At 40.3% G+C, this 12,005-nt stretch overlaps 1 protein-coding gene across 4 annotated transcripts in view; it reads left to right on the top strand.

The window, feature by feature from the left end:
- UBXN2A (UBX domain protein 2A) overlaps nucleotides 1–12,005 on the top strand; it is a 53,193-nt gene that overhangs the window by 31,818 nt on the left and 9,370 nt on the right. For all 4 annotated transcript variants that reach the window (XM_004745892.3, XM_045079320.1, XM_004745894.3 and 1 more), the window contains exons 4-6: nucleotides 1,198–1,304; nucleotides 3,600–3,737; nucleotides 4,997–5,152. In XM_004745892.3, the coding sequence (XP_004745949.1) occupies nucleotides 1,198–1,304; nucleotides 3,600–3,737; nucleotides 4,997–5,152 (401 nt within the window). The remainder of the gene's footprint in view (nucleotides 1–1,197; nucleotides 1,305–3,599; nucleotides 3,738–4,996; nucleotides 5,153–12,005) is intronic.

Below are 12,005 nucleotides of genomic sequence, written 5' to 3'. Positions count from 1 at the left end.
TGAGACAAGGGAGAGGTTCTACTAGTCTGATATCTTCCTTCCTTCCTTTATTTATTTGAGAGAGGGAGAGAACATGCACTTGGTAGGGGAGGGACAAGCAGACTCCCTGCTGAGTGGGGAACCCAATTCAGGGCTCATGGGATCATGACCTGAACTGAAGTCAGATGCTCGTCCAGCTGAGCCACCCAGGCACTCCTGTTCTGATACCTTCTAAAACAGTTTTGTTGTTGTTGTTTTGTTTTTAAGATTTTATTTATTTATTTGACAGAGACACACAGAGAGAGGGAACACAAGCAGGGGGAGTGGGAAAGGAGGAAGCAGGCTTCCTGCCGAGTGGGGAGCCCAGTGCAGGGCTCGATGTGGGCTCTTTCCCAGGACCCTGAGATCATGACCTGAGCTGATGGCAGACGCTTAACAACGGAGCCACCCAGGCACCCCTTAAACAGCTTTTTTATCAGTCCTGCATTTAATTTGAAGTAGCCCTGAATTAAGTAAACTCTGCCCAGCATGGGGCTTGAACTCAAAACCCCGAGATCTAGAGTTTCGTGCCCCTTGACTGAGCCAGCAAGGGAGCCCATATACATTATTTTTGTATATTTTATACGTGATGTTCGCTGTTAAGAATTATACATTAAATTTTGAAGAGGGTTTAGGGGGATTGGCAGAAGGTGGTCAGAAGGCATAACCTTCCAGTTTTAAGATAAGTAAGTACTGGGGATACAATGCATAATGTGATGACTATAGTTAACAGTGCTCTGTGATACCATAGGACAGTTAAGAGAGTAAGTCCTTGAAGTTCTCATCACAAGGAGAAAATTCTTTTTTCTTTTCTTTTCATTGTGTCTGTATAAGATGATGGATATGAACTGAACCTATTGTGGTAATCATTTCACAATATATATAAATCAAACCATAATGCTGTATGCATTAAACTTACATAGTGATATGTGTGTTTCTCAGTAAAACTGGAGAAAAAATTGTAGTTATGCTGGGTAATGGATGTTGACTAAATCATCTTCAGTGTATGCATATATGAAATCATTATGTTATATGGCTAAAACTAATGTTATATGTCAGTTATATCTCAGTTTTTTACAAAGGAATGATATATAAAATATATACAATAGAAAACATTTTCAGACTTTTAATCTAGTATATTTTATTAATAATGCATTTTGTTTCTTAATTGCTTTGCAGGTGGATATAAGTATAAAATTATGGAAAAATGGATTCACAGTCAATGATGATTTCAGAAGTTACTCTGATGGTGCAAGTCAGCAGTTTCTGAACTCCATCAAAAAAGGGTAAGTAGTCTTTGTAAATAGAAGGATTATTTTAGGCATGTTTCATTTGGAAGAATCCATGTTATTGAATATAACTAGTTGGCATGAATCCCAGAAGCAATATAAAAATATGGATAAATTTCATTATGTAACTATTAAAGACTTCTGTATACCAAAGACACTTACATACAGTCAGAAGACAAGTGCTGGACTGGGGATACTTGTTACATATATGAAATGCAGATGGAATATATACATAATTTTTAAAAACCAGTAAGAAAAAAGGGACCTTTTATATATTTATACCATTTTATCTACTTAATAACAGAATAGCATGCATTTGGTAAAATGAATGACATTTGTATATTAACATGGGAAGATTTCTGTGGTATATTGTTTTTAAAAAATAGTTTGCAGGGGTACCTGGGTGGCTCAGTTGTTAAACATCTGCCTTAGGGTCAGGTCATGATCCCAGATCTTGGGTTCGAGCCCCACATTGGGCTCCCTGCTCAGCAGGAAGCCTGCTTCTCCTTCTCCCACTCCCCCTGCTTGTGTTCCCTCTCTCACTGTGCCTTTCTCTGTCAAGTAAATAAATCTTTTTTAAAAAATTAAAAATAAAACAGTTCACAGAATACTGAATAGTATATATAGATCAGTACCATTTGTGGAGAAATAAAATAATTACATGGAGTTTTAATGTATGTATAGAGAAAAATCTAGGAGTTGTAACACCAGTTTTGCTGGGTTTTGTTTTGTTTTGTTTTTAAGTACGCTGTAGGCCCATCATGGGGCTTGAACTCATGACCACAAGATGAACAAGAGTTCCGTGTTGGGGGTGCCTGGCAGGCTGGCCTGATGCAGGGCTCAGTCCTAGGACCCTGGTATCATGACCTGAGTCAGAGGCAGACGCTTAATGGACTAAACCACTCTGGCATCCCTATTTTTTTTTTTTAAGACTTATTTATTTTTAGAGAGAGGTCATGTGTGCACCGAGAGGGGGGCAGCAGAAGGAGGAGAGAAGCAGACTCCCTGCTAAGTGTGGAGCCCCATGCAGAGCCCCATGTGGGGCTCAATGCAGAATCAATCCCACAACCCTGAGATGATAAGCTGAGCCAAAATTGAGTCCGGTGCTTAACCGAGTGAATCATCTGGGTACACCTATTATTATTTTTTAAAGATCTATTTAGATCTTTAGAAAATCTGAAGGCACCTGGGTGTCTCAGATGGTTAAGCTTTTGCCTTTGGCTTAGGTTATGATCCCAGGGTCCTGGGATCGAGCCCCACATCAGGAGCTCGATCCCAGGACTTGGTGGAGAGCCAGCTTCTCCCTTTCCTTCTACTGCTCCCCCTGCTTGTGTTCTCCTGCTCTCTCTGTCAAGTAAATAAAATCTTTTTATTTATCTTTTTTTATTTTATTTATTTATTTTTTTTAAAGATTTATTTATTTATTTGACAGAGAGATCACAAGTAGACAGAGAGGCAGGCAGAGAGAGAGAGAAGCAGGCTCCCTGCTGAGCAGAGAGCCCGATATGGGGCTCGATCCCAGGACCCTGAGATCATGACCTGAGCCGAAGGCAGCGGCTTAACCCACTGAGCCACCCAGGCGCCCCAAAATCTTTTTAAAATAATAAAAAATAGGGGTACCTGGGTGGCTCAGTCGGCTCATCCCAGAGTCTCAGGATGTAATCCCGCATGGGGTGGGGGTCCCTGAGTTTGCTTCTCCCTCTGATACTCCTCCCTCTCGTGCTTTCTCTCTCCTTCTCCCATTCTCTCAATAAATAAATAAAATCTTAAAATAATAATAATAATAAATAAAAACCTACTTATTTGAGAGAGAGAGCGTGTGCTCCTTCAAGCTGGGGGAGGGCAGAGGGAGAGAACGTCCAAGCAGGCTCCCTGTTGAGCAGGCTGCCCAGCACAGCTTGGTCCCAGGACCCTGGGATCATGACTTGAGCCTGCAACTCTTGATCTCAGGGATGTGTGTTTGAGCCCCATTTGGGTATTAAGGTTACTTGAAAATAAAGTCTTAAAAAATAAGCTACATTTAGGGGCACCTGGACGGTTCATTTGGTTCAGCCCCGAGCAGGGAGCCTGTTTCCTCCCTGCTCATGTGCTCCCTCACTATCTCTGTCTCTCTCTCAACTGAAATAATAACATTTAGTTATTAATAAATGTTACATTTAGTTTTTTTATTGTAAAGATTATATGTCTCTTATTTCTATATATTTTTCAATTCTGTTTGCATTCTGAGAGTAAGTTTTTTGGAGAAAGAAAAAACATTGGGAGCTTTATCACTTTGTTTCTTTACCTTCCAAGGGAGTTACCTTTGGAATTACAGGGAATTTTTGATAAAGAGGAGGTGGATGTTAAAGTTGAAGACAAAAAAAATGAAGTATGTATGTCAACGAAGCCTGTATTCCAGCCCTTCTCAGGACAGGGTCACAGACTAGGAAGGTGAGTAGGCTCATAGTGTGTTTTCCACACACGGGCGTGACTAATGTTCAGTTTATCGTTGTTTTATGATACAGACCGGCTCTGTAGAGCTTATCGTTTCTCGCATTGGAAATGAGATTTTTCATGTTAACTTTCATGAGGACTCCTGTTTATCTTAGTGTAAATTAACATACGCTGGCAGTACACTAAAAACATCATGAAGGCTTTTTTGATTTTACCAAATTAAAGGACCTGTATTACTGAGGACTTTAGACAGAATTGATGGGTAAATATTTTTCTCCTTTGCACCCACCAACTTAAGCATAGCCATTAATGTTACAGAGTACATATGCTAGCTTCAGATTATAGAGTTACATTTTATAGTTATTAGTGCCTTTAGCATTTATGTTCTATGTTACGTATCTGAATTTTGTGGTAATAAAAATGAAAAAATGCATGATAAAATTAGTACCCCTATCAAAGCCTTTAATTGTTAAATTTTGTAGTCTTCATCATATCTAAATATACTTTATGACAGTATACAAAGAGGTTAGGTGTGTGATTATTTTGATGAATTCTTATAGTTTATCAAGATTGATAAAGTTACCTGTATATTCATCCACACATACAAAAATATTCACATGTGACTTACAGAATGACCAGGAAGTACTTTGCTTCATTTGTTTCCCCCTTTATAATCCAAGGACTAATTTCTATAAAGAACTTAGAATTTTGTTAGTGTTTTTATTTATTCATTTATTTAAATATTCTTAACACCTAACATGGGGCTCAAACTCATGATCTTTGGATCAAGAGTCCCAGTCCCAAGCTCTTCTGACTGAGCCAGCCCAGCCCACTCCTCCACTTTGTTTTTGTTTTGTTTTACTTGTTTTGTTTATTTTTGTTTTAAGAACTTATCATTTCTTATAGAAATTTTAACCTGGGGAGTAGTAGATAAAGGTAAAGTCTATAAATCTTTCAACCCTATTAAATTGTCTATTCTGTAAGGCACTATTAAAATAATTATAATATATTTACATAGCACCCTACAGTCTTACAAATTACTTGGATATGTATAATTTCATTAGGATCCTACGTTCATCATATATGAAGGACATAAGTAATATTAGTATCTTTATGTTATTATTCAGGAAACAGCTGTGACTGTAATATCTTCCTAAAAGGTACACTTAATGTAAAAGTTTTATAGTATTTGTTTAGTGATTAAGTTCTTCTTAATGAACAACTTGCACTTGACTTTGTTGTCTGGCTTTTCTTAGTGCCACCCCAAAAATTGTTTCTAAGGCAAAGAGTATCGAAGTTGAGAATAAAAATAATTTATCCATTCAACTAAACAATCTGGAACCCATCACTAATGTACAGATCTGGTTAGCCAATGGAAAAAGGATTGTCCAGAAATTTAACATTTCTCACAGGTGAGTCTTTCATTTCATTATTTGTCTGAATTTTTTCATGTTTAAATTTCTTTTCAGTTCAGTTAGCAGTTTTTAAGAACTAACCAAGGATCTTACCAGTTCTCTAAACAATATGTCATGACAATAGAAGTTTTTGGACATTAATGAAGTACTTTCAGTTTGTTTTATGGATTATCATTTTTATCAATTGATTGGCCTTCCTTTATAACTAGATATGTAGTTTTTTTTTTTTTTCTTTTAAGACTTATTTATTTCAGGAGGGGAGGGACAGAGGGAGAGGAAGAGAGAGAATCTTAAGCAGACTCCCTCATGAGTGTGAAGCCCAGCACATGATTCTGTCTCACAGCCCTGAAGTTGTGACCCAAGCCGAAATCTAGAGTTGAACACTTGGGGTACCTGGGTGGCTCAGTCAGTTAAGCATCTGTCTTCGGCTCAGGTCATGATCCCCGGTCCTGGATTTGAGCTCCGTGTCAGCCTTCCCTTCTTAGCATGGAGTCTGCTCCTACCTCTGCTGCTCTCCCTGCTCATGCTCTCTGTCTCAGATAAAAAAATCTTTAAAAAATACTAAAATTACATATCTAGGGGAACCTGGGTGGCTCAGTCAGTTAAACATCTGCCTGTAGCTCAGGTCATGATCGCAGGGTCCTGGAATGGAGCCCCACCTCAGGCTCCCCATGCCTCGGGAAGCCTGCTTTTCCCTCTGCATCTACCCCCTCCCTGCTCGTGTTCTTTCTCTCTCTCCTTTTTCCCTCAAATAAATAAATAAAATCTTAAAAAAGAAAAAAAGATTCTTTCTCTCCCCACCTTTCCCTTTGCCTCTCCGCACACACTCTCTTTAAAAAAATACACACACACACACATAACTAGCTCAGAATATATTTTAGTATACCTTATGTGCCTTTTCCCTGATCGTATCTTTTCATTTTGTGCAAGACATACTGTATTCTGAATTTATGTTAATCATTTTCTACTTTTATTCATAGTTTTATCAAGTACATATGTATCTTAAAAAAATACTGAATTGTTTTGCTCATTTTCAAATAATTAGTTTGAATTTTAAAACAGTCATAAAGGGGCACCTGGGTGGCTCAGTTGGTTAAGCAACTACCTTTGGCTCAGGTCATGGTCCCAGGACTCTGGGACCATGACCTGAGCCAAAGACATATGCAGGATCGAGCCCCATGTCAGGATCCTTGCTCAGCGGGGAGCCTGCTTCTCCTTCTCCCTCTGCCTGCTACTGCCAGCTTGTGCTCTCTCTCTCTTTGTTTCAAAGAACTAAATTAAAAAAAAAAAATCATAAATTGGGGCTCTAGGGTGGCTCAGTCAGTTAAGTATCTGGCTCTTGGTTTCTGCTTGGTCATGGTTTCTGGGTCATGAGGTCGAGCCCTTAGTTGGCCCTGCATTCAGTGCTGAGTCCTCTTGACACTCTTCACCCATCCTTCTCCTTCTCCTTCTTCTTTTTTTTTTTTTTTAAGATTTTATTTATTTATTTGACAGAGAGATCACAAGTAAGCAGAGCAGCAGTGGGGTGGGTGGAGTAGGGGGAGAAGCAGGCTCCTTGCTGAGCAGAAGCTGGATATGGGCCCAAATTCCAGGACCCTGAGATGACCTGAGCTGAAGGCAGAGGCTTAACCCCCTGAGCCACCCAAGCACCCCATCTCCTTCCCCTTTTTCTTCCCTTCTGTTCTTCCCCCTACCCCCTGCTCCCACTCTGTCTGAAATAAATAAATCTTAAAAATAAAATCATAAATAGAAAAGTTTTAAAAATACTATAAAGAATTTTTTTCCTATAGGCTTCAAGAGTAAATTGCTAATCTGATGACCATCACCCAAAATACTTTTTTTTTTTCCTTTTGTTAGAGAGAGCGAGCACAGGCATACAGAATGGCAGGCAGAGGCAGAGGGAGAAGCAGGCTTCCTGATGAGGAAGGAGCCCGATGTGGGACTCGATCCCAGGACGCTGGGATCATGACCTGAGCCGAAGGCAGCCGCTTAACCAACTGAGCCACCCAGGCATTCCCACCCCAAATACTTTTGTGTGTTTGTGTTTCCCACAGAGACTTTATCACATATAACCACATTTTGGCCATTTGAGAATTTAACATTAATACACCTCTATGAGCTAGTATTTGGGCCCTATTCAAAGTTTGCCGTTTAATCTGATACCATCCTTTTTACCCAAAGGCCATTCAGAATCACACATTACCTTTCAGGTGTCATGTCTCAATTTGAAATAATAGTTCATCATACTTTTTCCAAGAAACCCTGGTTCTTTTTAGTGGACAGTGGTGCCGAGAAGCCAGGATCTGGGTAGTAGGTATGCTTACTGCTTGATGGCACCACTCCCAGGCTTTCTGAATGGAGAGAGCTATAGGTGTATACACGCATACATATACATACATACGTACCCATTTACATGTGTATTTTTTGTGTCTTTGCATAATGAAAGCATGAGTTCACATAGATACCTCCAGACTCAATATACCACCATTGAGTTTATTCCAGTTTTTTCCTTTCCATATGTATAACTTAATTTCTTCCACAGTGAATAGCCGGGTTTCAATTTTTTTTTTTTTTTTTTAAAGATAGATTTATTTATTTTAGTGGTGGTAAGGGGAGGGGTAGAAGGAGAGAAATCCTCAGACTCCCCACCAAGCATGGAGCCAGTGCTGGGCTCAGTCCCAGGACCCCGAAATCACGACCCGAGCCAAAACCGAGTCAGACTTGGTTAACCAGCTGAGCAACCCAGGCACCCCTCGATTATTCTTAATATATTTACTGATTGATTAATCCTCCTCTATGTAACCAGTCTCTTTTTTCCCTGTTGCCACCTCCCCCACTTGAAGAATTCTTCACTCTGCTTGGTCTTTATCCTGACTGAGTTCCCATTTCAGTTCTTTTCTCTTCCTGCTGCATCTCTGACATCCCCCCAGGCCACTTCAACACCCCGTGTCCGTGACCTCTTCATGCTCCTTGGCTCTGACACTCAGTACCCCTCTTCTCCCCCATGCCTGCTTAGTCTCTTCACCCCTTCCTGGTTCTGACATGCCGCAGTGGCTGCTCCTTCCGGCCCACTCCAGGCCACTTCTCCTACCCCGCTGTTTGGGTACATTCCTCACCCTACTTTGCTTCTGACACTCTGTCCTGGACAACTTTTGTAGGACATACCCCTAACCTTGCTTACACTCTGACCACCCCTGCCTTACCTCCCCCTGCACTGACACCCTCCTCCTGCTTCTCAGGCTCTGACACCAGGCAGGTGGGCAGCTTTCCTGTACAGATGCCTTCTGAACCCTGCTTAGACTGATCCTGTTCCGGGCCACCTCAACTCCTGTCATCATTTCTGGCTCCCATGTTCTGCGCTCCTGGTGGCTTTTGGATCAGGTTCAGTAAGGGGAAAGAAATGCTGTTTTGCTTTTTATTTAAAATTGACATGAATGGAATCATACTACAATTTTTTTTTGAGACTCATCCATGTTGATGTGTGTTGCTGTCCCTCATTTACTTTCTATACTGTATTCCATTATATGAAATCAGTTATCCATCCTATTTTTGTTAGTAGTGTTCTAGGTTTCTATTTGTTTATGTGGCTGTATCAGTCAGCATTGCTCAGTAAACAGCCAGAAAAATCTCATGGCATGGAATAATGAGTATTATGTGTCAGTTGATGTGGATTTACTGATCTCAGCTGGGCTCATTCATATGTTTGCAGATCATTTAAGGGAGCACGAATTTAAGCTACAGATCTGAGTCTAGGTTTACTCCTGTGTCTCTCATCCTTGAATCAGCACCCTACTTGTCATAACAGGGGCAGAGGCACAAGCACATTTACTTGTATCACTGTCCTAACATCCCATTGACTAGAGCAAGTCACATGGCCAAGTCCTGTTTATTGTACACTTTGTAGAAAAGACTAATTTCCTGACCTAACTGCTGTAACATCTTTTTTGTAAAGCAGATGATCTGTTCTGGGCTCCCCATTCTATTTGAGTGTCCATCTAACTTACCTTTTGCCAACTCCATGTTCTCTCTCTCTCTCTCTCTCTCTTTTTTTTTTTTTTGTAAGATTTTATTTATTTTTTGACAGACAGAGACAGCACAGGAATAGAACACAAGTGGGAGAGGGAGAAGCAGGCTACCCACCAAGCAGGGAGCCCGATATGGGGCACGATCCCAGGACCCTGGGATTATGACCTGAGCTGAAGGCACATGCTTAATGGACTGAGCCACCCAGGCACCCCTCCACTTTCTCTTAATTACTTTTTGTTTATTTTTTAAAAGATTTTATTTATTTATTTGACAGAGAGAGATCACAAGTAGGCAGAGGCAGGCAGAGACAGAGGAGGAAGCAGGCTCCCTGGTGAGCAGAGAGCCCGATGTGGGGCTCAGTCCCAGGACCCTGAGATCATGACCTGACCCTAAGGCAGAGGCTTAACCCACTGAGCCACCCAGGCGCCCCTAATTACTATTACTTTTTAATAAAATTGAGTTACTTCTTTATTTTTCTGCATATTTTATCAGTTAGCGGTAGAGCTGTCCTAAAATCTATAGCTATAATTGTGGATTTGTCTATTTCTCCTTTCTTTCTGTTAAAATTTACATATGTTAAAGCTCTGTAATTAGGTCTGTATAGAAGTAAAATTGCAGTTTTTTTCTGATTAATTGACCTTTTTAACACTGAGAAATGTCCCTTTTAATCCCTGATAATTTTTTGTCATAGTTTACCTGATACTAATGTAGTCACATAAGCCTCTTTATGATTAATGCTTGCATGGTGTACATATCTTTCTCTTTAATTTCATTATATCTATGTATTTATGTTTCTGTATATTTAAAGGTATTTCTTGTCAATAGTTACTCAAGTATAGTTTTTATGACTAGGTTAACAGTCTTTTTTGATTCTTGTTTTGTGTTTTGTTTTTAGCTACCACCTATTGAATGTTTTCTATATATTAGGCTCTCTTCAAGGCATTTCACTTATATTATTTCTAAATAGCAAACTACCCTACACAGCAAGAATCAGAGAGCTGATGATCATAATAATAGAAGCATGTGTTCATAATTTTTTAACAATTTCTTTATAAGAGAGGGTGGGGAGAGGCCACAGGGGAGAGAGAGAAAAATATGCAGACTCCACACCAGCGTGGAGTTCAATCTCATAACCCTGAGATCATGACCTGAGCGGAAATCAGTCCATCACTTAACTGCTTGAGCCACTCAGGTGCCCCCGTAATAGAAGCAGCATATGTTTAAATGGTGCCTTAGGATGTTCTTCTGTGACCCAAGTTCTTTCAGATGGGAGGAAGGCAAACTAAACATGTGGAAAATGGAAGAGGGAATTTGTTATTCCAATCTAAATTTCTATATTTTCAGGGAAATAAAATATTTGAATCTCAACTTTCTTTGTCTAGAAGAATACTTGCACCATTTTTAGTAACAAATAGTCACCTAGACTTTTCTTTTCTTGAACAACTAAAGCATTTGAAAAACTCTGGCCAACAGTATTTATTAAGTGATTATTAATCAGACTTTGTTTTTATTTTTTAATTTAATTTAATTTTATTTTTTTTTAAAGATTTTATTTATTTATCTGACATAGAGAGAGATCACAAGTAGGCAGAGAGGCAGACAGAGAGAGAGAGGGAAGCAGGCTCCCTGCTGAGCAGAGAGCCCGATGCGGGACTCGATCCCAGGACCCTGAGATCATGACCTGAGCCGAAGGCAGAGGCTTAACCACTGAGCCACCCAGGCGCCCTATTTTTTAATTTTAAATTTAAAAAGTTTTTAGGATACATCTGTAATTTTGTTATAAAACCATTCTTTTGGGATTCGTTAGTTTGGCATAGTAGCCCAGAAGTAACAGTTGCATGCCTTGCTTCCTGAACTAAAATTTAAGTTACATTATATCCATCCATACATACAAGTTATATCCATACATTATATCCATACATACAAGTTACTTGCACTCATTAATGCTGCAGATCCTGGCCCACATTCCCTTTACGGAGGAGCTGATGTTAAGGGATTGAGTAAATATACAGAAGTTCCTTCTTAAGACTATTTCTTCTCCCCCCAAATTACTTTGCTTTATACATAATTAGGGGTGCCTGGGTGGCTTAGTCTGAAAAGCGTCTCCCTTAGGCTCAGGTCATGCTCCCAAGGTCCTGGGATCGAGCCCTGAGTTGGGCTCCCTGCTTAGTGGAGAGCCTACTTCTCTCCCTCTTCGTCTGCCTGCCCCCCAGCCTGCCTGTGCTCGCTCTCTGTCAAATAAATAAAATCTTCAAAAAATAAATGAATGAAATAAAATAATCAAATTGCCAGTCTGAATAGCAGCACCCAAGAAGCATCACAGTTGGGTTTTTTGTTTTGTTTTTTGTAAGACGAGGGAGATTATTTTTTTTTTAAAGATTTTATTTATTTATCAGAGGGGGGGGGAGAGAGCGAGCACAGGCAGACAGAATGGCAGGCAGAGGCAGAGGGAGAAGCAGGCTCCCTGCTGAGCAAGGAGCCCGATGTGGGACTCCATCCCAGGACGCTGGGATCATCACCTGAGCCGAAGGCAGCTGCTTAACCAACTGAGCCACCCAGGCGTCCCAGGGAGATTTTTTTTTAAAAGATTTTATTTATTTATTTGACAGATCATAAGGAGGCAGAGAGAGGAAGGGAAGCAGGCTCCCTGCCTAGCAGAGAGCCCAGTGTGGGGCTCAATCCCAGACCCTGGGATCATGACGTGAGCCAAAGGCAGAGACTTTGACCCACGGAGCCACCCAGGTGCCCCTTTGTTTTGTTTTTTTAAAGACTTTTTTATTTGAGAGAGAGGGCATGAGAGGGGAGGGGTGAGGGAGAAGCCAGC

The sequence above is a fragment of the Mustela putorius genome, unplaced genomic scaffold (genome assembly GCF_011764305.1).
Source record: "Mustela putorius furo isolate JIRA1106 unplaced genomic scaffold, ASM1176430v1.1 tig00000281_pilon_pilon_pilon, whole genome shotgun sequence".
Taxonomy (NCBI): Eukaryota; Metazoa; Chordata; class Mammalia; order Carnivora; family Mustelidae; genus Mustela; species Mustela putorius.
This window is presented reverse-complemented; position numbering and strand designations above follow the sequence as displayed.